General features: G+C 38.0%; 1 protein-coding gene across 1 annotated transcript in view; it reads right to left on the reverse strand.

The window, feature by feature from the left end:
• Positions 1 to 25,167, reverse strand: part of HFM1 (helicase for meiosis 1) — a 71,279-nt gene that overhangs the window by 17,176 nt on the left and 28,936 nt on the right. The window contains exons 15-29 of the mRNA XM_078391754.1: positions 24,119 to 24,264; positions 21,540 to 21,634; positions 19,799 to 19,932; positions 17,279 to 17,326; positions 16,319 to 16,399; positions 14,441 to 14,532; positions 12,837 to 12,943; positions 11,776 to 11,823; positions 11,451 to 11,548; positions 11,222 to 11,353; positions 9,620 to 9,705; positions 7,725 to 7,808; positions 7,084 to 7,241; positions 6,899 to 7,002; positions 4,055 to 4,213 (exon numbers count right to left, since the gene is read on the reverse strand). Of these exons, the coding sequence (XP_078247880.1) occupies positions 4,055 to 4,213; positions 6,899 to 7,002; positions 7,084 to 7,241; positions 7,725 to 7,808; positions 9,620 to 9,705; positions 11,222 to 11,353; positions 11,451 to 11,548; positions 11,776 to 11,823; positions 12,837 to 12,943; positions 14,441 to 14,532; positions 16,319 to 16,399; positions 17,279 to 17,326; positions 19,799 to 19,932; positions 21,540 to 21,634; positions 24,119 to 24,264 (1,572 nt within the window). The remainder of the gene's footprint in view (positions 1 to 4,054; positions 4,214 to 6,898; positions 7,003 to 7,083; positions 7,242 to 7,724; positions 7,809 to 9,619; positions 9,706 to 11,221; positions 11,354 to 11,450; positions 11,549 to 11,775; positions 11,824 to 12,836; positions 12,944 to 14,440; positions 14,533 to 16,318; positions 16,400 to 17,278; positions 17,327 to 19,798; positions 19,933 to 21,539; positions 21,635 to 24,118; positions 24,265 to 25,167) is intronic.

The following is a 25,167-nucleotide window of genomic DNA, read 5'->3' on the forward strand; positions in this document are numbered from 1 at the left end:
TTCGTGAAAGTCCTCGGCACTGTAGATAGACTGAATGGGACAGTGCAGAATTGGTATGTAATGCCGTCGAACCAGAACCAAAGAAATTTGGGGTGACATGGGTGAATTGAAATGTAGAAATAGGCGTCTTGGAGATCGATCACGACAAACCAGTCTCCCTGCAAAAGTAGAGTAATGATAGTGTCTGAAGTCAACATTCTGAACTGTCAAGGTTGAATAAATTTGTTGAGATGTCTGAGATCGAGGATGGGATGGAGTTTTCTGGGGTTTTGGGGGAACTGTAAAGTATCTTGAATAAAAACCGTTATGCAGATCAGATGAAGGGACTAAAGAAGCAGAGAGACTTCTTGAAGAACTGTAGAGTATGGGGTATTTTTAACTCTTCCATAAAGTAATCATATTAGATGATAAAGAGGACCTACTGGTTGTTAGTTATAGCTTGCCATGTAAAAAGAAATGGGTTTAGTCTAGTCTGGAATCAAGGTTTAAAATGGTAGAGCAGTAATTGGAGCTTATGTGTATTGCTTAACCCTTTTTCTGAGGCCGACAAAAGGGCTGGCGGCATTGTTGTTGTTGTGATTCTGAAAAGAGGATGATACTGGAGGTGAAGAGCCTTGAAATGTCTTGTCTGATTATTGTGGTTTATATTGTCATTAAGGTTGGAATCGTTGATATGACTGATGTTGAAAAGACTGTTGTCGGTACTGAGTACTTGAATGATTGCTGAGCAGAGTAAGATCGTGCCGTTTTTTGTATCTTGTGAAGATTTTCCATGACTTTGTCAGTTTTCTGATTAAACAGTCCGGTTCTGTCAAATGGGAGATCTATTCTTGATTTGGCATCATCAGAGAGGCCAGTGGACCTGAGCCATGCATGGCATCGTAGTGCAATGGAGATGACTAAGGATTTCGATGCCGCATCCACGATTCTTTGCTGCTTAGCCAATCAGGAGCTGATTCCAGTATAGGGAGTATCTTATTCCACAACTGTCGTTGATAAACTCCCATTGCCACTTGATAATTTGTGACTCTCAGCATGAATGACATGGGAGAGTAAATTTGTCTGCCTTGTATGTCAAGCTTTCAACCTTCCCTGTTGGTGGGAACAACGGAAGATTTGTTTTGACCTCTGGACTGATTGGATTCTACTATTATAGAGTTGGGTGTAGGGTGTTTTGTGAGAAAACCAGTGTCATCTCCATGTGTTTTGTAATGATTCTCCATCCATCTTGAGATTTGTAATGAAGATGGAGGCTTATCCCAAGATTCCTTAATCAGTTCCAGCATGGCTGAGATGAATGTGAGACTGAGTGGAGGCATTTATTCTTGACTGATATCAAAAATCAAGTCAGTTTTGGATGGTGGCAGTTCTTCAATGTCTAATTGAAGGGATTTGGCTATTCTCAAAATCAATTGAGAGTAGGAGGTAAAGTCTTCAGATGGAGATGGAGGGTTCATTAATGTCGGAGGTGGATGTTGGAAGACTAGATGGTGATTCTTGAGAGGAGTCCGATTCTAATTCTTGGATAGATGATAATGATGAAGATGGTGATCTTCATCATCGGTCTCAGTCTCGGTAGCGATGATCATGCAGGTGGAGGTTGAAGTTGAACGGGAGGATTTGTGAGGCATCTTTCTGTTTCAGCAGGAGGATGAGGACCTGTATATGTAGTGGTGACCTGTAGTGATGAGTGGTCTTTAGAGGAGTGTTTTGATCATTTGGAATGTGAACATTGGACAGTCGGCATTAAGCGTTTCAAGGTTGGTTTAACTGGAGTGGCAGGATAAGTGGGCATAGACTGTTGTGATCAGTGTTGATGCGGTGGTGGGGAGGGAGAGAGTGATGGTGAATACCGAGATTGGTATGGTAAAGTGTTCCTGACCCGTTTGGGTTTGTTGTAGTAAAGTTGTTCCTGAGGTTCTTCAAGTAAGCATGGGTCATAATGATGGTATCTCTCCATTCGTCAGAAGAATAATATCATGGAAACTGAGGGTAATAATAATATTCCCGGTATGGAGGCACGTACCGAGGAAGTGAGATATGTTTACGCTTCTCTCAGTGCTTCCTAGGTGAATAGTGAGATGACTCTGAGCCCGAGAGTTCTATTGCAATTGCCCGCCCTGATGAAGGGCTAGAATGGGCTAAGTCCTGGCTAGATTGCACATCAGCCAGAGAGAGGCTGGTATGAAGTGACAAGCTACCGGTCAAAACTGGAGCTTAGGCCGATGGTAAGGGGGCTCTTCCCTCTTGGATGTAGACTCTGGAGCATCTCTGGAAGACTCCTCCATGATAGGAGACGGCAAAGTTGGTTGTGGTGGGTCAATGTGAGTAGACTTGACCTTTTTTGCCTTTTTAGAAGTTGTCTTATCTTTCTTCTTTTTGGACGAATTGGAGATGCGAGCCGAGGTCTTCGACATTGATATCAACTTCAACCTCGATGCTGATTTTGTTTTGTCAGATTTCTCCTTGGAATGTGGAGAAGGAGACACAGAGCCAGGAGCAGCTGTGATGGAATTTGCTTCTCTACTGAAGGATCTGGGACCATGTGGTCTCCATCAAAGCTGAGGGAGGGTTGAGAGACTTATCCCAAAGGTAGAATCTAAATCTCTGGAGCCAAAGTTCGAGGGCCAGCTTCGTTAATCCCTTGCACACCACCCAGGCAAAACAGACAGCGGTCGTGTCCGTCTGTTAAAGGTGTTTGTTTGAACAAACGACGCACCGCTTAAACAGGCCTGGTGAGGCCATAAAGAGTGGGGAAAAAGAAAGGGAAAATGGCTAGAGAAAAAGGGGGGAAGGGAAGCAATAACACGGCTAGATAAAAAAGAATGAACTTACAGGGGAACATCAATTGAATGAATGGAAACAAATGGGGAAAATTTGAAATATGGATGATCTAGATTCTAGAATCTCAATGACAATTGCTCTATCACTCTATTCTTCTGAAGGACGTCTAAACGACACAGCGGAAAAAAGGAACTGAGGGGATATAGGATGGGCAGAGCATGCACTCCACAGGGGAATGTCCCACTAATTATGTGTCTTAAAGCTCTAGAAACTTCTGAGACATTCAGTGCAGGCACAGAACAACCCAATTGTGTGCATTCTGAGGCCACGAAGGACAGATTATTTTTCTTGAGGGAGAGATCAGGGACACAGGCAATTCAGAAGGCAACACACTAATGAGGAGAGGTTGAAATAACTATATCCCCACCCATTTTTTGACTGAAACACAGGTGGGGGTGGATTGTTTAACAGATTACATAGTTGTTGAAATCTGTGCTTATTTTATTCAGTAAAGCTGAAGTTGCAAAAGGATTCTGGAGCCTGACTCTTATGTCTGGCCTGGCAGACTCTTTTGGGACCTCCTCCCCATAAAGGATCTGGGGGTGACACACAAAACTAAACTAGGAATTTAGCAGAAGAACTTCATTTACAGCAAATTTGGACAAAAACAGAACAGTACCCAACAATGCACTGTTTGTTGAAAAAGTTGTATTTGCATGTCTATTCAAAGAGCATATTAATGCTTCTCACCTGCCAATGTATCCCAAAGACTCAAAGCTCAAATACCCTGTTCTTTTCTACCTGTTTAGACATCCTACAGTAAAAAAACCTTTTGGCAGAATCTGGACCATTAAGAGATTCATGCAGGAAGTGGTGCTCTCTGAGATTACTGTCCTCCATCATTTGTTTTTATTTCAATACCTCCAGATAAACCAGAGATTACCAGAAAAGAAAATGTCTTCCTGTCACACAGGAACTTTTCCACCTTCAGAAGCTGCAGATTAGATGATTTTGTTTCGTAATTGCTCACTGGAACTTGGGACTGGATTTTTTTGGTCTGATTTCTCAAATACCAAAACCACCTCAGGCACAGGTTTTCCAGCAGTAACACACTTTCAGCCCTAACTACAGGCTATTAATAATCTCTTTCTGCTTTCAGAGCCAATTTACACATTATGCAGCATCAAACCAGGACTTGCCTTGAAGTATATACTCAACTACAATCTATCCTGGTTCTCAAACTAATATTTAGTAGGGAACTACTACTTACCTTTATTGATTCTTGCTGCTGGTGATCTTGCTGAGGAAGTCTGACAGCTATCAGGAAAATGTTCACTTTCTAATTTTCTATGCTTGCTCAACTTTTGATTTCCAAATCCCTTTGGTCCTAAGTAGAAGACTTCAAATTTTTGCTGAATATCTAGTCCAACTGTTGCAAAGGGGGATGGAAGGTGTTAATTTAATTAACATTCAAATTAAGAATAAAAGAAGGTTTAGGATGAAAAAGAGCTGTGGCCCACAAATGCGGAGATACTTCCTAACTGAGAGGGTACCCAACTGAGAAATATGTCTAGCTGTCACTATGGCTGCTAAGACGACCACTTCAAGAGATAAGAGCCTTAGGGAAACAAACTGCAAATATTCAAAAGAGTATCTTTGTTGGGGCTTTGAGAACAGTATGCTGGACCTGAGATATGCTGGCTGCCTCTCTCTCTTTTTTTAATGTTTTAATTTTTTTATTATTATTTAAATGTTATTTTAAATTGCCTTGGGAACTTTGGTGGGCAAAAGGGGACAAGATTAATTCTACTATCATTTTGCCCCAAAGATGCTAGATCACGTACAGAACTACAGTGGTGCCTCGCTTAAAGTTTGCTTCGTATAACGAAAAATGCGGTTAACGGTTTTTTTCGGAGCGATCTTGCGCTTCGTTTAACGATTTTCCCTATGGGCGATTTTCGCTCAATGATTTCGGGATCATGCTTCGCTAACGTTTTTGGTTTTAGGTCCCCTTGTTTCGCTTAACTTTTTTTTGACAGCCCCGTTTTCGCTCTTTTTAAAATATTCTAAAATGTTTTAAAAATGTTTAAAATGCTTGGAATCGTTAGTGCACCTAATAAAACCTTTGTTAACTTAATTTGGCTTTGTTCTGAGTCTTTTTGAATTTTTTGTGAATTTTTTCCCCCCATTGAAATAGGCTTCAATGCATTTCAATGGAGGAACCGCGTTTCACTTAACGTTTTTTCCTATGGCGATTTTCGCTTAAGGACGGTAATCCGTTCCAATTGGAACGGATTATCTGGTTTTCAATGCATCTCTATGGGAAATGGTGTTTCGCTTAACGATGTTTTCACATAGTGATTTTTTTGGGAACCAATTAAAATCGTTAAGCGACACACCACTGTACCTCTTTTTTGGATGGAGGCTTTGATCTTGGAGATGAAATAAATCTTTCTTGGGAGAGTGACAGAGCTGTAGAGAGCTGCCCTCTTGCCTCACCTGAATGGCCCAACTGCCTGTCACAGATAATTCTCAGGCTGGGAAGAAATTACTTAATCCTCTTCCCATCAAGAGATCCATGAAATTAGAAGTGTTAGTTGCCAGGTGTGGCTTGACCACCAGAATATGATGAAGAGAAAGAGTCTGTCTCTTGCTTTGATCAGTAAATAAGAACGCAAACCATGCCAGTACAACAATTCTGAAATCCCTGGCTCATAGAAAACCAATGAAAGGATAATGGATATGTAGATCAGCAAAGAAACAGTGTGTGTAATGGATAAAGTGATAAACTTGGATTCTGGAGTCTGATCATCCTTAATAGATATAGAAAATGCAAGGATCAAGAGGCTGGTGAGGATTAAAAAAATGTTCTAAACCTTTAAGATAAAATTTGCTAGGTAGAAGAGAACCAAGAGAAATCTGTCTTGGATTAAAGCAGGGGCAAAAGGGGGGAAAGAACCAAGTGTGTGCATTAGATATGCAGATTTTCCCCTCCCCATAGTTAACCCCTGCTCAGAGCTTGGAAATTGAATTCATTACTTTTTTGCATCAACACAAGGGGAACAAAGCTCCCAAAAACTAACTTCCAGAGAACATCTAAATAGTAACACTAATGGGAGTTTCAGTCATTAAATAGATAGCTGGGGTATGTGTTCTCCAGAGAAGACAGTTGAATTCACAGTCACCCTTCTCAAAGGGAAAGAGAATACAGTACCTGCTTTGGCACTTTAAGTCCACTTGGGTTATAAATATATATATGTTAGCAAAAAAATAAGGAAGTGACAGAGAACTATTGCATACCAACTGGAAATTATAGATCCAAGAGAACCCTATCAAATGATGTCAAACATTCCTTCCTATCCTCTATTTAAAACTGTGATTAAATGCCAGCCTTGAAGAATCAATAACATACCAGTTTTCCCTCTCCCTTTCTGATTTGGTTAGTATGGTTCATCCTAATAAAAGAAGAGCCTGACTAGTTTCAAAATGTTGCATGCACCAACACAGATTCCTTTAATTATTTTTTAATTGACTTGAAAAGCTGTAATCCAAAATCAAAGTAGAATAGTACAGGTACTGGGTATGGACACAGCAATTGCTGACTCAATTTAGGAATCTGTTCAGAAGATCTGTGCTAAGACCAGATATTAAGATTTCAGAAATGTCTGGCAACAGATTTTCATTCTCTTCTATTATGATTAGATGTAATTATAAGGCTAGTGGAAATGCAAACTAACACTAATTATCATCATTATCTTAGAACTGCAGAGACGTACAGGTAACATGTAAGGAGGGAGGAGAAGAGAGACCAGTATGTAATTCTGGACAGATCTAGAATACTTCTACTGCAAAATGAATACTGTACATTTCACTCAACATTCCCTCTAATTTTCTGTCCCGCTGCATGGGAGCCTCACTCCGTGTGCATAGAGGTGGGTTGGGTCTAATTTGAAACAGGAAGTAAACGTACCAGCTGCCCCTGCGCATCCCCGATGGATCTCTGGGGGAGCACATGCATGCACAGTTTAGAGGGAACACTTATTTCACTTTAAATATAATATTTAATGTTTAATAATTAACAGAGTTGATTTTAAGATTAATGAGATTAACTCACCATATTCTGAACTAATTAGATTTATGCTAAGCTCATCAGATTTAACAGGTCTTCTCACTTCAACCTTTTTAATCCACTTCCCAACTTTCAGCAAAGCAGAATCCCTGCAAAGTATCAACACAGTGATCTTGAATAAACACGAACATACAATGATTAACATTTAAAAACCATCTGAGTATACTCACGTAATCTTTTGCTTTATAACCACCCGATTATCATTATCTCCTATTATTAAGGTGACATAGTGAGAATCTGGAGCAGTTCTCTTTGTCTGTAGCTGTTCAAAGTTGGTTAATATGACTGTCACTAGGATTTCAGCTACCGCTTCACTGTATTTTGCCAGCTAGAAAAGAAATAAAATTGAAAATAAAACTAGCCTTAAATATATTACATGGCATAGTGGTAAAAAAAATTCACTTTGTATATATTGGCCATGGTCTGATATAACACTGAACTACTGAGGACGATATTGAAACTTGGAGTCTACAATTACTGAACAGATTAATCTTAACTAAGGAAAATCTTGGTTTTTATCTTGGCTTGTTTTCTGGAAAAAGAATTAATACACCACTGCTTCATATTCAGCAAACAAGGTTAGTTGAACATGGACGTAAAATCTTGAGAAAGATCCTTGTTGGAAGAGAATAACGTGCTCTTGCTTAGATTCCTCTAGGCAAACTCAGAAATAGACCTGGATGATCTCTGCCTATTGAAGAGTTATTTGTATTTCACACTGACACCTACTTCATAAAATATTAGTAGATAACATTTATCACAAGAGAATGTGCTAAGCCCCAAAAATATCACAACTGGACCAAAGACTTACCTGTTCTATAGTAAGTTCATATTTTGGGAGGTACACTACTGATTCTTTAATCTGATTTCCGAAAGGAGGATGCCTATTCAAAATCTGAAAATTTGATTTCAGATAGTATTATTAATTTAAAACATCAATGCTTTGGCAAATACCTCAATATGATATTGGATCTGTTAGAAAAAGATAGAAGTCTTCCTGGTATTGTTATTGCTATTTCCCCTAAATCCATCCAAATAATAATTTGGGATAATTTAAATAACTGTCATCTTACTACCCCAATTACATGTCATAAAACACTCTGGCAGACATAACAGTTTCCACACCAACTATCCTGCATGAAAAGGGTGAAGTCCAATCAGTTCCAACTACAGTAAATCCAGTGAATCAATTAGACTTACAGTATTGTTGAATTTCCAACTCCCATTCATTCAGTGGGTTTACTCTACTTGGGTGTAACAACTGGAGTTTAGCCCCCCCCCCAAAAATTAAGCAATTGCCTGTCTTCTGTTCATGTAATCCTGTAAAACATATGTACACTGATGGTAAGAAGAATAATGTCTACTTCACTCTGTTTCTTCCAAGCTCATGTTAAGAGTGCTCATATTCAAACAGTTGCTTATCCTCCTTTCTCTCGTGTATTATTATTGCTTTCCTTTTCTGCAATCACTCTGCTTTCATCCACTGTTTCTATTTTACCATATAAAATAAGAACTGCAAAACAGTGTATACTGTACATTGAAAACATGCTATAGCTATCATGAGTAATCATGGTTTGTCCCAGTCCTTTTAATAGTTATAGATAGTCATTGTTTTCTCACAATCTAGGCAACCTCAGTACGTATGTATACCACTAAAGTATCTTCCATACAATATTATCATGGTCACAGAAGGGCATCCCTCATATCTTTCTTGTGGTATACCATGCTACTACATACATTTTATCTAGAAGTGTCACCCAGATGGGTGAATAAATCCAGCCACTCTAAATGATTCTGTATACAATTTTAAAGGCTATGATTTTTAATGTTTTAAAAGAAAAAAAGCAGGAGAAATCTATATATCTGACATTCCTTCAGCCATGCACGAACTAGAGATGAGAAGGCTTGTAGGGAGGGAACTCAGGAAGTGATTTTTTTTTCTGCGTTATTTCATAAAAGTTTCTATTTCTGAATGAATGAAATGCTTTTAAAAGGAAGATTTTATTCAAATGGCAGGAAATGCATAGTATGAAGTTTTATGTACGACAGCCTATAGAATTCAAGAAAAATTTCTGTGCACAGTGTGGGCATGAAAAAACACTAATCCAAGATGCATGCCTGCAGTTAGCAGATGCTTCCACCTTCATGAAAGAAGCATATGAGGCTGCTGGCTGCCATTAGTGTCTGTGGATTGTAACTTGCTTTCATCTGCTGACCTTCCAGTTTTGTGGAGATGATCACAGTAGAAGCAAGACTGTTCTTGTCCAAACAGTATAATCTGTTTTGTTATTAAAATTGTGGCTTCTGTTTTTATTTTCTTCCAGCTTCTCAGATGGTGAAAAAAAGATATAAGTGTTTAGGGATAGCATAGTGTGTAGCAGTTTCTGTGTAGGACAGCCAGAATCTCAGTCAAGCAAAACTGGTTTTTTTCTGTTTTCTAATTTCATAATTTTATATGTGAACTTATTTAAGTGAAAGATTTTTGTGGCTAAAGCAGAAAATAAATTTAGGTTTGATATTGAAAATAAGTACTGTATATATTTCGATTTCTCCCCTCATTTCCTTTTTTTATGTGAAACAACTTTTTTTCATGGTTTTAGAATTTTATGAAAATGTCTATCTCTAGCACAAAACAATGCATAAACAGATGTTGTAGATCACTATATTTGATACAACTGAAAATTATGTAAGTTAGAAAATAAATACCAGTTCAAGTTCCCTTGCATTTTTATTTTCTATCTTTTTAAAGGATGTCAGACCTGCATTTACCATTGCATTTGACAGTGTTAAACCTGCAGAAAATTGAAATGTGTTAATTGATTTTTTAACCAATTGCATTTCCCAATAAAGTGAATCTTTTTTCAGTAATAGCAAGTAAATATGAAAAGGAAGCATAGCGGGAACTACCCTAAAGCTCTTCACAAAACTTTGCCACAGTTCTCTATTAAATTACATTTTCTAAATGAACAGATAAACGTTCACAAGTGTCATTTAAAAACAAAGGCATATTATAGTTATATTTATCTGCTAAGTTATGGTCAACAAAGAATTTGACTGATTGAATACAAAGGCATTATCACAATGATATATATTATAGGTGAAAACCAGTGATTAGATTATGAAAACATTGAGATAGATTGGTGTGTTGTGGCTTGCACAACTTTAGTATGGATTTGTTGTTTAGGGCAGCAATCCCCAACCTTTGGGGGCGGGCGGGCGGACAGCTGTCTTCACAGCCCAGTTCCAGCAAGCCCACGGACTGGGCCGTGGACCGGGAGGTTGGGGACCCCTGGTTTAGGGCACAACTAAGGGGAAGGGGTAATTTGGAGTGATCTGGGTGATGTTCAATGTTTTTTTTTAACCTTCACTGCTATCTATTTTATGGCATCCTTAAGACAGCCTTCCATTCACAAAATAAATGATTCTTCTCCATGAGAAGGAGCCAGACAACACTTCAGATCACTCCAATTTCTCCCTCTTTTGATTACTGATGTTCCCTCCCCTTCTTCATTTGTCGCTGCTGTCATTCCACAAGGTGCAGCAACGTCTACCCTTTTTGTTTAATTTAATAAAGGGCATAGTGCTACAGAAATATATAGTGCTACAGCAATACGGATACAAGGGAGTATCCTAGCATGGATACTTCCTTATATCTAAAATAGTGCTGCATCACTTAGATTTTTTAAAAATAATGAGAAGAGGAAAATAGAGGAAGGGGTTTCTTCACTATTCTTTCTACTGTCACAACCCACTGCATGCATCACAGGGTTATCACCAAGGTGAATGCCACCCATAGCTCTATTTGGGAGGAATTAAGCAACCACACAGACTGCAGAACAGGATAATGAAGAGCACTCCCAATCACACCAACTTAAACTATGCCAAAAAGGAGCAGAACAGCTTGCAAAAGGGGTGGGATGGATCGCTTTTACTGTACTTAAAACACACACTGTTGCTTGAAAATCGGGCAAACCAAATCACACCAAAAGCAAACCATTAGAGAGCTATTTGCTCATTTGATTGATCCCTTAATTACTGGCATGCTGTTATTTTTTGCCAATTTGATGCTGCTCTCCTATTTTAAAATCTTGTGTGGCTGTGGGTCTCCCCCTAAGAAACTATTGCCCCATTTCTCTACTACATGTATTAATTAGAATAACTAACAAATTTGGGCGAGTCGGAGAGCTGTAGTGATATTACCCTGATGATGTCTGTTTTGCTGGATTTCATTGAATGTGTAGCAAAATATTCAGATTGAATTCAAGTACAAATATAACTTACACTTACAAGAGTGACTATGATACAAACCTATTTTTTCAAGTTGTTTTGCTACATATACTGAGTTTTCCCAAAGTCTACATTTAAAGCATTTTGCCAAAATCAATGAGTTTAGTAACACAAGAAAGTTGTCTTGACGGGAAGCCAGAAATTCAGACAACCCTGAAGAAGAAAAATAAAAAAGTATAAGAATAAACCCACACTTAGAATGCAAACTTTTATTAAGCAGTTTAAAAGCAAAATTTAGATTTTACCATACATTTTGTAACTCTTATGCCATTCCTGAATATCTTGCCTATATCTTGTGTCAAGGTGAAATCTTGTATGGGAATACATCCTAGCTGTGCCTGAATAAGACTGGAAGAAAACCCCAAATGCTGAATTCTTCAAAGTATTCAAAAAGCACCATATATACATAAACTCAGGAGCACTACTGAGAGCAAAATAAATAAATAAATCAACTTCAGAATCCAAACTAGTAAATATGGAATACTGAGAAAATATCTTGTAAGAAGTAATTTACTAGGAATCTTACTTTGATCCATATTTTAATTTTAAAAGAACATATAGTACAAAATGCTTACCAATTCACTTTCATTTCTCTCGTTTTTATCTTTCCTTCCATTGGGTATCTAAAATAAAATAAACTGCACTTGATTCTATTCATCTGAGCTGGAACTCTATAGCTACACATGCTCTGAAAGTCCCAATGAAAAACCAAGAAACTTATAGCACAACTATACATTGTTCTTTCTTGATCTCTACCTGACAATATGTGCTGTTAGACTATGAGTCTGTCTAGGAGGGAGAATCTGGAGTGGTCTGGTTTGCACTTAAAATGTTCTTATCTTCCGTGCAATCTAATCTCATTTGAGCAATCCTTCTGTTCACAGTGGAGACGTTTATTCTCCTATGAGAAGGGTCCACACAGATCTTTGGCTTGCTGCTTTACTCATGAGCAAGGTTTACCACATTTATTTGCATTTAGGTTTACTTGGTTGACTCATGAATAAGCAACAGCAGTCAAGGACAGTGGTGCAAGGGGAAAACATTAGGGTGAAGCCAGGGGAGACAGAAGGCAGATAACCTTCCCTTTTGCCTGCCTTTTTCACAGCTATGGCTTTGCTGGGGCTGTGTTGCCTTGTGAGAGCGGAGCCCATGGTGTCAACATAGCCCCCTTCCTCCTCTTTTCTTATGGACATCTTTCAGCAAGCCACAGTGACTCTCCTTCTCTCTCTTTTGGTTAAATAAAGTTAAGTGGTGTATCAAAACAGGGATGCATCTACCTAGCATGGCATTAGAACTGAGCTGTGTCAATTAAAGATATACTGTATTAAAAAAGAAGATGAAAAGCATATCAAACACCAATAATTTCTGTGGGGCTTCAAGAAAGTATTCTCACTCTGCTGCTGAACAAGAGTAAGAGAGATGGAATTGAGGTGATTATAGTAATTGTAGAAGAGAAAGTTGTTACAATCAGCCAAAGGTTTTTAAACACAGACTTTTTTAACATCTCTTGTGTGAATATACTACAGTTTATGCCAATAGCATTATATGGCCATGTAACTGCATGCAAGAGAACACAAATTCTCTTTTATTCAAATTACACATCCATTTGGAATAATCTGATAATTCATTTTTGTACCTTATGGTTATCTTATTCTTGTCCTTATTCAAAGTATTCAGTATTCTTTTCTCATTTGTTCTTAACTTGATGTCTGAAAATTCATTGCAGCTGGATATCAAAGTAACCTAGAACAGTTATACCTATTAATTTCAAAGTCTTATACTTCCTGTAATTTTTAAAATACTATTTTAAACACTTGTTTTAGAGTTATCTGCTCAGAAAGGGTCAAGCCAGACATTAAGATAAATGTATGGCTCCCTCATTGCTATTCCTACCTTACATTTTTCTCTAATACAAGTGCTTTGGCAATCAGGTCTACAAATTAAACCTGTTCATATTCAGAGAATAATCACAAGAAAACCACAACCCACACTGCAATACAAAACTAGGGGGTGAAAAGGTTTGTGCTAGGAGAAACAAGTGTCTTTTTCCACTTAAGAAATGAAAAATTCTACATACATCTACATTGTACTTCAATGTTTTGTCTCGAATATCTACAAGCTAAATATCTTCTAGTCAAACCCTTATATGCTCCTAAAAAATAATAGCTGGAATCCTATTAGTTACACCCACTTGCATAACACCAGCAGCATAACTATCAGCTGAGAATTGTAACAAGTGAAGAAGTCACCAGGGGCATTTCCTATAGAATACCAACTGTAGAACTCAGTACGTAATAGGGAGAGAGTGGGAGAAGGGGCGATTAGGTGGGCAAGGGGCGAGCAAGCAAGAGGGTGAGTAGATGGGCGAAGGGGTGAGTAGGTAGGCACCAGGATTTTCAGCAAGCCTGGTGCTTTTATTTATTTATTTTTAAATTTCTGCTATCTGGAACCAGGAATTTTTGAAAAGTGGATGGGGTATTCATATATGCAGAATCAATTCCAACGAATCAATTCCATGTCCACCCCAAAATAAACAGACCTCTGGCAGGGGAACAGGAAAACTCACTCTCCTGGCACAGTGTTCTGCACATGCATGCACCTTGTGCATATGCTAAAATTTAATTTTTTTTTTTTTAAAAAAGAAGAACTTAGTATAACAGCAGGGTTTTTTTTGTCAGAGGGATGAAGCCCAAATTGGTTCCATCGGTGCCAGCATCCCTCGGGGTAAGTTTGAATGGCTGAACAGGAATTTGAATCCAGGTTTCTTCAGTCCTAATCTGTCATTTTATCCTCTACACTTCACTTGCTACCACAACTTTACTATTTATAGTGTATACCAACGGGAAATGAATGATAAGTGTCTAGGTCAGAGCCATATACGGTAAATGCCTCAAGAAGGGAAGTGTGGGGAGAGAGAACCAGACAGATGAGAGATTACAGCCACAATCACAGAAAATTATAACTATAATTGGTATCTAATTGGTATCTAATTTTAGAAGTTATCGATTTTTTCAAGGCCTTTGCATGCTACACTAACGTTTAACTCAACTCCATGATAGAATAGCACCGTACTGCTCTTCCACTAGCATGCAAAACAATTCGCATAACAGTACAGTCGAACCCCCATTCCGCTGCAACAGTATCCACTGATTCATTCAACCGCGGTCAACTGAGTGAGATTTTTCATTCTGCTAAAACTTGTACATGTATATTAATTCCTCATTTGAATAATTAAATTACCAGTTCAGATAAAGTCTCAGTTCCATTAATCATGAAACACTTTTTCATGGTGTCAAAGGCAATATAATACCAAGCCATCAGTCGTCCAGTTTCTGTAGAATATACATATATATATTAGCAGTTAGCTGTATTTAATAAAGGAGGCACTGCATTCAATTTTCCCTACATAGTTTATCTACCATGTTTCCCTGAAAATAAGACAGGGTCCTATATTAAAAACATATTAGGGCTTATTTTCAGGGAATTTTTTTTTCATGTACAACAATCTACATTTATTCAAATACATTCATGTCATCTTCTTTTGGTTGCTGCACAATGGTAGAGGGCAGAGTTTCACTTAACTTGAGCTTATTTTTGGGGTAGGGCTTATATTACGAGCATCCTGAAAAATTATACTACGGCTTATTTTCAGGTAGGTCTTATTTTCAGGGAAACAGGGTATTATAATCCAAAGGTTAATGGAAACAACACAACATTAAGCAGATTGAACAATAAAACCACCAAGGTTTACTTTTTTAGCTGGAGTGCTAATAACATAATTAACAGTATTAATTTCAAAGGAAAATTCTCATTTGCTGTCAAGCATCAGGTGAAAGGGAAAGGGGAGATTAACAACAGCAGCAACAACAATAATGTGCCATCAAGTCAAATCCGACTTCTGGTGATCTCTTTCAGGATTTTCTACATATAGAGCACTCCATATAGAGTACTGAGTAATGGTTTTCCCTTCCTTTCTTCTCATAGTGCTCTGGAACTGTGTAGCTTGACCATGGCTATATTGGCTCACTCATGTCTTACAAAGCATAGAAGAGAACTGAATTCCTGAGGTGCTGTCTAGTTCCACCAGCGACAGAGGAGTGAGACCCAAGAAAATAACCAAAATATGGCAACTTGAATGGAATGGGATAAAAATGATCACTGTTTTATTAGGCACACTAGAAAAGCCTTAAGATTCAATGAGACAAGGACCCAGGCATCAGATAAACTGTCTGCTGCTCAGTTTGCCATGTTCAGGCTACTTGCTGGGCAAACCTCAATGATAACTACATGGGAAAACAGTCAGGGGGTGGATCGGTGCAACCTAAGGAGGTTATAATTGTGCAGCTGCCAAGCTGAGCTTCAAAGGAGTCTGGAACTATGTCTCAGCATTTGTGCAATTATCTTCTCTCAAGGCAGACCACTGGGAAAACCTCCTTCCTCCAATCCCTGCTACAAAGCCTGCTCCTGGCTTTTGCCAATCTGCCAATCCCTGGGAAGAGAGGGGCCAGGGGAACTTGTGCACATCCTGTGGCTCCTGGAACGCAACTGGCAGCCTGCATTGCTTACTCCCTCCCTCTTCTATCTGCAAACTTCAGACCTACAACTATATCTCTACATGTTCATGGATGCTGAATTTAGCATAATGTGGCAGATAGAATCTGTTTCAAACACTATATTTCTGATGTAACCTTATAATCATGTTTTTTCCTCAGATCCAGTATGGATACGACATGCCTTTCAAGAATTGTACACTTGTCCAGTGTCTGTGGCTGAACTCTATAATTGTCAGAATTGCTGTGACTATCAGTAAAACACTTCCAAAATGAATGAATTTGGCAATCTAGCTTTTAGGCATGTAGCTACTGGAACCAGTCTTAATGGCTCACATTGCTGATCTGACATTAAAGTACAGTATTTTTTACTCTTTCTAGTTCCTGTTTGCAATTTGGATATATTATGAAGAGATTGATTCTGACTTACTGAAATAAGATATGAGAAAGAAACCTCAAAGCTATTCAGAGCCACAGTTATTATGGTGACAGTGTCCTGTCCAGAAATCATTTAAAACATAAAAAATAAAAATAAAAACATCTAGCGTGCAAATGTAGTAAGCATTACCTGTTGGCTTGAAATAGAGTGTATCATCCATCCTGATCAAATCAAATGATGATAAATCATTCAGGTTCTTCAAACATAGTTCTACTCAGTTTCCAATGATAATTACAAGAAAAGAAAAGAAAAAAAGATTGATGACAGTGATAACAGGGAAAAAACAATTTACTAATGGCATGGTTGAAGGTGAAATAAGGCACTTTTAGTTCTACTGAATTTGACAAGAGAAATTCGAGCATATGCATTCATTTTTCTGAAATTTGTGGAAGTTTAAATGTAGCTGGTATTGGTTGGATGGGTGATGGCCTTAATTTACAGTTTATGCAGATGACAAATGAACTACAGCTCAGATAACACTGTAAAGTCTAGCAACATGGTAAACTTTTTTCTTGGTTACTGCTTCAGCCTCTTTAAAGCCTATGTTTCCATGTTATACATTTTGCTGTAAGGCAACTGATAGATCTGAAATGGAGCCTAGGTTAATGAATCCAGTATGTGCAAAATTATTTTTAATCTAATTCAAAGATGAAGCCTCTATCATGCAGAGGAGAAGCACTTTTGGATGTTATTGCAAACCAGTTCAACTATTGATATTGAACTGGATACCCACTGGATACCCAATGTGGTGTAATGGATAGAGTGATAGACTAGGACTCAGGAGACCTGTGTTCAAATCCCTGGTCAGCCACAGAAGCTCATAGGGGGAGTGGAACTGGTAGAGCCACTCCTTAAATATCTCACTTGCCTTGAAAGCCCAGTTAGGGTTGCTGTGAGTTAATTCCAACTTGATAGCATCTAACAGCATATTGAACTTAAGGCAAATGATACCCTTCTCATGTTAGAAAAGTACTGAGGGCTGAGGCAAAGCATGAAGCAGAATGAACACACAAATTTAACAGAGGAGTCTGAAGCCGATTTAAAACACAGTGATCTCTTTATTTTCAAGATAGGTAGAAAACACCGCACCTTGCAATTTTTCTTCAATTCCAGTTCTGTCCAATCCAGCTGAAAACCCTTCATTAAAAGGAAGAAAAAAACAAACAAACCTACATTTGGCCATAGGTTGAATGTGCACCAAAGCAGTCTGCAGGTCTTCCAAGCAAATTAAGACAAAAATGGCAATCATAAGATTGGTATAATAAAGATATATGGACAGCTATTTTTTAAAAGAAAATTTAAAAGTCAGTACTTAATTACACAATTTAATTTTTGATTTAATATAATCCTATATTCCTGGGAATCTCTTAACTAAAAATAATATGTTGTCCTTTTAATTCCTGTTGTGGGACCAAGGATATTGCTGCCCCCATGCCCTGCATTTTCTCCAATACTATTCTCCGTGAAGGTGCACCTCAACTGTGTGAAGTCTTGCTCCATAGACCTTCATATAATGTATTTGATCCTAATGCACAAGACGGATCTGTTCTGATGATTGGATTGATGGATATTTCCATCACAATAGGCCCAGCTCAGATAGATCAAAGAGATCCTGCAAGAGAGGTGAACCACTTATAATAGAATTAATGGGGAATAGAAATAATGTTCTCTCAATAGCAAAACTTTGTAATGTCATATTGCTAGGCAGCCAGTAGCCCAGATCTGCCTGAAGAGTGGCCAGCTACATCTATCATCCCCAGCCCTGAGCGCCAACATATTTGTTTCTTGCCCCTCACATCTGGTGTTACAACAGTCTCCCTTGGTGCCTAAAATTAGGGAGAACAAAGCTGGATGGGTCTCATCTCAGGAAAGAGAATGGCACATATAGCCCTTATTTCTAGTTTTTCTATTTTAGACTGTCTTTAGCATTTGCCATTTCCCCATATTTCCTACTTTCCAACAATTCCTTTTCTACTAAATGAATAAGCTAGAAGAAAGCAAGTTTAAACATTAATACTGACATCAATGTTTTCCTTGCTTATTCTACAGTATTACCTATAAGAAACACATACCTGCCTTTTGAGGGCTATGTTCGTATTTCCTTAAACTACTGTTGCTGTTTTCAGAACCAAGCTTCAAAAGAACTGAATACCAAACACTGGTTTTAAATTATTATGAGGTATGAAATGAAACCAAACACCACTGTCCCTTTATTTTATGCTCGGACATAAATGTTTTACCATGTAGTCTCTGTATTCTGATTCTTATGTCTGATGAAGTGGACATGTTCCATGAAAGCTTACATTAAAATATAGCAGTTAGTCTTTAACCGCCACATCTTTTTTCCTTGCTTTTATTTTGTTTTATGACTCTTGTTGATATGTTAATTTTGTAAATATTTCTCCATTTATTAATACAATGGCTTGAATGTACCTCAAAAGAATCAAAGTCACCCTGAAAATAGTTGTAGAGAAAGGTGTTAAATGTCCTAACTGTTATCATTTAAGGGCATTTCAAGAAAGCAACTATGACATTTACCACTTCTTTCCTCTTTCTTTCTTTCGCAGCTCTGAAAAGCAGCTGTTCCTTGTACAGAGAGATCCTACTGTGCCAAACACCCCAGAAAGTCTTATGTTGTAGTGTTGACAGCAAGCAGGATCAACTCTGCCTTCAGGGGAAAATAGATCTGTTTTCATTTGATATGAAATGCTTTTCTGAATGTTAATATCCTCTAGGAAAAAAAAGTCTATTTCTCAGAAACCTGTAGAAAATACCATGCAACATTCAATAGAAAAACATTTCCAACAAAACCAGCTGTACAACTTAATACTGAGAAGGCAAAATACTATGAGTACTCCCTCATAATGTGATTCTGAGGTTCCGTAATAGGGAGATACTATACACACAATAATGGTGCCAGTAATGAAGAAAAAGCAATACATCTCTAAAATAGGCACACTTATGTTTTAAATTAGTCCCTGCCAGGGTCATGTAATAATGAAGCAAGGCGAATAAGAGCTCCAGTATATTCCAAAGAGGGAGTTATTTTTATTACTAACTTCTTTTGTTATATGTCCATAAGCCTGGATAATTTTTAGCTATTCACATTCTCTGGTGTAATCTTGATTTTTAACTTGAAATACAACACACCAATCAAATACTGTGACCTTTCATGTGCTTGATATATATATCAAGCACATGAAAGGTCACAGTATTTGATCGGTGTGTTGTATTTCAAGTTAATATATATCAGGCACTTAGCAGGCTGCAACATAAAGATATCAAAGGGAAGTTTCAACTCCATGCACTGCTACAAAACAGGATCCGGTATTACAAGATAGTTTGTGTAACTTGGAGAAGGCACAGTCATAGTGATGTTCATGCACATGAGATAAAGCAAGGACAGTAAGAGTTTATCACATTCCATGTAGGAAGTTTTAAGTATTTTCATTGTCTAAACCTCTGTTTGAAAGAACCCACATACGGCAAATGAAAATGCCATTCACATTGTTTGTAACTGCTTAGTACTTCCAGATTATTTTCTAAAATCTGGCTACTTTATTGCAACAGACTTTATTAGAACCAAATTGGACTGAAAGATTAACCAACCATAGTGAGCTGGATTCTTCAAAGCTCTGACGTAAAGGAAGGTTGATCGTATCCATTCTAAAGCTATGTTCACATCAGTGATGGTGTGTAGCACTATTTCTGCATTTAAGTGTTCAATAAGATGCATGTGCAAACTATGAAAACCAAAAAGGACATGATTATACATAAACAAAATATGCTTAAGGTCTACAAGCAGCATCTTATTCTCAAAACAGATCAGCCACAGACAGTGAAGTTCTGGGAGAGGGCAAATTCACTCTCTCTCGCCTTCCACTTGGTCATGAGCACAACCCCTCCCAAGGCCCACACCCCACTGTTATGAGCAGCCATTGCAGAAGGGCTCTTTCAACTGCCCTCCCTGTTATAATGTGAACAACAGCAGAGCCTTTGCCTACCCTTATCCAATTCAGCTTTACGTGCTCATGACAAAGGAAGAAGAGCAGCTAAGGTGAATAATGGGATAACTCAGCACAAACACAACAGTATTAAAAGTAATTCAGAATTGGTCAATAGGTAGAGCAAATTTTGCTGGCATTGTAGCTCCTGTTAACTTTTACTGTGGCATATTTTAGAATTTTTTGGCAAAATTTTTGCAGCTTATAATAGGCAAACATAAGCATACAGTGGTGCCTCGCAAGACGAAAGTCATTTGTTCCACGAGTAGCATTGTATTGTGAAACTTTCATCTTGCAAAAGCACGGTTTCCCATAGGAATACATTGCAATGCATTCCTATGGGAAACCTCGCAAGACAAATGAATTATTTTCATCTTGCGAGGCATTGCTCTTGCGGGGGGGGGAAGCGTCTTGCGAAGCACGGCCACAGAAAAAGCCACCTTGCGAGTAACCACAACAATCACAAAACGTTTTCATCTTGCAAATTTTTCATCCGCCGAGGCATTCGTCTTGTGAGGCACCACTGTATTAGGAACCACTCTATCCACAATAGAAAGATTTATGACTAGATCTCCCAGTGCCTTCACTTTTACATTTCCTCCACCTGAGTCATGTTTTGTTACACAATCTGCACAGAACTAAATATACAATGTCAGCAAGATAGCCCTATTCACAGAGGTTAAACACTAAAATTCACAATTGTGGCCAAGAAATCCGAGATGTGTACATGAAATCCTAACCATAGTCCTATAGCTTACTCCCAGTGTACTGTGATTTTCACTGGAGTCAGAGAACGTAACACAACTAATTGAAAGCAATTTGTTATTGTTTTGTAGCCTAGAGCAGAAGAATTAATTTAAAACAACCATGGGAAACTCTGAATTGCATTAGAACATCAATGCTAGAGGAGGAAGAGGAGGAACTTAGTCTTTCTCCCTAATCTAAATTGTTCTGTCATCAGATCCTGTGAAGGCTCCCTGTTCCACTTGAGGAAAAAAATGCAGGGATTATTCTACATTCTTTTCCTTTTAATTCATTCTTTCAAATAATTCACTGTAGTACGGTACACACAGAACCTAGAGGCATGTAGCTATATGAAGGATTGCAAAGCAGACCTACTTGTGTTCTACTCAAATGGTTAGAGGAAACATTCCAGGGAAATACTGATCTGGGTTATTGCTTGTCTTCAAGATTACTCTTCTCCTACATGCGGAGATAATAAAAATTTCCAACCTTCTCTTTCCCCACAGACCCATCTCCATGAAACAGAAATAACTTTCTTCTCAATAAAAAGACATATTACAGGCAGTATTTCCAACAACATAAAGAAAAATGGCTTAGGTTACCTGCTTTCGATTGTATCAGAACCATTTAACATCTGAACATACTTATCTCTTGTACTTAGCCTTGTCATGATGACTGCTGTGGCTGTTGAATCAAACTAAACAAACAAACAAACAAATAAAAGGAAGTGGCTAAAGGGGGAGGGTGATTAGCTAAAGACTACTATCCCTACTTGCTTTTCCAATACTTTTTAATATAGCACAAAAAGCAGTAACCCTATGATCAAATATTACAATTAAGTGATTCAGATAAACAGCAAAGAGTATGGGCCAAACATATATTTAGATTATACTGGATGAAAGGAGCCTTGTGGTGCAGGTTAAACTGCTGTACTGCAGCCAAACTCTGCTCATGACCCAGGCTTCAATCCCAGGTACCTGGCTCAAGGTTGACTCAGCCTTCCATTCTTCCAAGGTCGGTAAACTGAGTACCCAGCTTGCTGGGGTAGTGGCGCAATGTGTAGCCCCACCACATTGCTCCACCACCCCAGAGTCCTTTTAGCGCTGAGGGGCAGTATATAGGCAGCACGCTGTGCTTTGTTTTTGAAGTTAGTGTGACCTTATAGACAACAAGGATGATTTCCTTGGACAGCAATAGAAACTTGATCTAAATCTAATCTAATTTAATCTAATCTAATCTATCCTATCTCGCCATGTCAAGTGCTGGCACTCCCTAGGGGGCTTTTTTGCCCTGGGGAAGCATTTGGGAGCCTTAGGACCGCAGGCAGGGCTGGAAGTTTTCATCGCCAAAAATCACTGCCACCAGTGATAGAGCAGCGATTTTCTGATATTAAAGCCCCCTGCCCCGATTCTGATTCTCCCAAAGACTTCCCAGGGCAAAATGGATTCCCAGGGAGCCTCAGAGCCTGAAAGGGGGGAGGGGATAGGAAATTTTAACTAACATAAATTAAATAAAGAATTCCATTGCCAGCTGATGACATCATTCTCACTTTGCAGCATAAAGTTACACAACAGAATTTCAGCTACAGTACCAGGCATTCACCAGTAAGCTTTCTGAAGGAAATTGTAAACTTTTTGTTTCCTGATTCTGGGTATAGTTAAATTTCAGACTGAATTTCATACTGACTTTCCTGCATCTCCCCAAACGTGTTTATTTCTAAGTGGAACTCTATAGTATTTTGTTTTAAGTATACATATTTTTATAGATAAAATATTTGATAAGGAACAATTTAAAAAAGAACGTGAGATGAATAATATAAATGTTGACCTGTTAGTGAAGAAAATCATAAGATGAATGCAAGTTTGGAACAGAGAGGGGAAAGAACAAGAGATTAAAAGCAAGAGATGCTCAGTATATTTTATCAGACTGCTATAGTTAAAATATCACTTTTACTGATGTTCATAGTAGTGGTTTATGTGGAACAGAATGGCTACAGAAGAAAGATTTATTCCAAAGTCCACTGAGGGAACTCCACAACCTGCTCTGCACATTTAGAAGGGACAACATTACCACCCATGAAAATAGTTAATGATATCAATGATTTCACTGGTTATCAGTGAACAATTTGAAAATGAAGATGCCTGTCTAGTTTACCATTAATTTTGTCTTATCAAGTAACATGACTTTCCTTGCTCATTCCATTTTCGTATTTGGCCAATCTTCTGGTAAAAGGGGGCACAGAACAGTATTTAGGTAGATATAAAATCTGTTTGCAACAGATGGACATTCAGTATACAAAAATAAGACAAGAATGCTTTACGGAAGATGCAAACTGGACTTATGGTTTCAAATATGGCAGATCTAGATAATTCAGCAGTACTGGGAATCAGATTAGGAACATTTACACGAGAACCTTCTTATTTTCCCCTCACAAATATTTCATAAACAGTGCTTTAAAAAAAAACAAGCTAACCCAGGCCGTGGTTACACCAATAAAATGTTTTCCAGTTCTCTCCCTTTGATTTTGTAATTTAAATTTGCAGTCACATGAAACATGGCCAATTGTTTACCTGGCAAGCATGCTAACTGTGGATTATTTTTTGCTCAGCTAGAGGCTTCGACTTGTTTTGTTGCTGATCTTTTTAAAAAAAAACAAAGTTGCATGTGTGAATGATATTTTTGCAACTTTTTGAATTACGGTTAACGTGCATGTCCTTTAAAAATATACAGTATATATTTTCAATTTTTCTGCAGCGTTTGTGTTGATGCATCAGTGAACGTCTGTTAAACGGTCTCAGCAAGAAGCTCTAGGTGCTTATTGAATTGGAAGGAAGTGACTCAGTAATCCAAACACACACTGGGATGCATACCTTGGAATAAATGCCCCATGACCTCAGAGCATGATGGGAATGCAATTAAAAGTTGCGTAACCACAGGGGGACATTTCGCTGGTATGATCACAGCCCGAGATTCAGATTAAAGACAATAGCATCAGCCCATAAGCTTTCTACTAAATAAGGCTTTATTAATTATTCAGAAATAAGTTTACTGTGCAAAATACAAACTTTATGGAAAAACAAGACTACAAAACTTTCACTGAATATTTTTGGATTATTGTCACTGTCTGTCATATACTTTGATTACTCCCATTTTAATGTATTTAAAAACAGTTTCTACTTACTTGAGGTCTTCCAGCTCTTCCAATCATTTGCAAAATATCAGTTTCACTATATTCTTGAAACATTCCTCCAACATAATGCATTGTTGATTTTATAATTACTAGATGTGCTGGTAAATTTACCCCCATAGCAAGGGTACTAGTAGTAACTGAAAGCATTTAAAAACAGACCAATCACAAGACATTTTTGCAAAGAAACATATCAAGTATACTAAACAATCTTTCCATATAATAAAAAGGATCCAATATCTGGCTATCATGTTTCCAACAGTTCCCATTATGTCATTATCATTTTAATTTAATTTTGTTTTTGGCAGATAATGTAATGTTTAGAGCACGCCCACACAATGAATGTTATGTATAGTTCTAACTAATGTTGCCACACCTCAAAATAAATACTGTAGAATTGAATGGTGTGCAGAAAAGGAAACCAAAATAATCAGGAGGCAGGTGTAACTTTTTATAAGAGAAGGTTACAATGATAGGGTATTTTATTTTACTAAGGGCCTGTCCAGACAGGGGAACTAGTGGTTTGGTTCACGCTTAAAAGGTTCTTATCTTCAGTGCAATCTATTTTATCTCTCACTTGTGTGATCCTTCCATTCACACTGGAGATATTTCTCTTCCCATGAGAAGGGTCCACACAGGTTTTGAATTGTCCCTTTACTCACAAGAAAGGTTTACCCAGTGTACTAGTATATAAATTGACCCAGTTTATTCACATGTAAGTTTACCTGGTTCATTCATAGGTATAAACAGCAGCAGCTGCTGAGGATAGCAAAAATGGAAAACACTGGGGTGAAGTTTGGGATATGAAAGGCAGGTAACCCCTCCTTCATTCCCTTGTCTTTCTCCTCATCTGGGGCTCTGCTGGGGCTGCACTGTCTTGTGGGGCTAGAGCCCATGAAATCAACATAGCCCCCTTCCCTGCATTGTCTTGAGACCATTATTCAGCAGGCCACAGTGACTTTTTTTCTTTGTTAAATAAAGTAAACATCAATGCATCAACCTAGCACTGTATTAGAATTGTGCTTTGCTAGTTAGGGAAATAT

This window comes from Pogona vitticeps, chromosome 4, assembly GCF_051106095.1.
Source record: "Pogona vitticeps strain Pit_001003342236 chromosome 4, PviZW2.1, whole genome shotgun sequence".
In the NCBI taxonomy this organism is placed as follows: domain Eukaryota; kingdom Metazoa; phylum Chordata; class Lepidosauria; order Squamata; family Agamidae; genus Pogona; species Pogona vitticeps.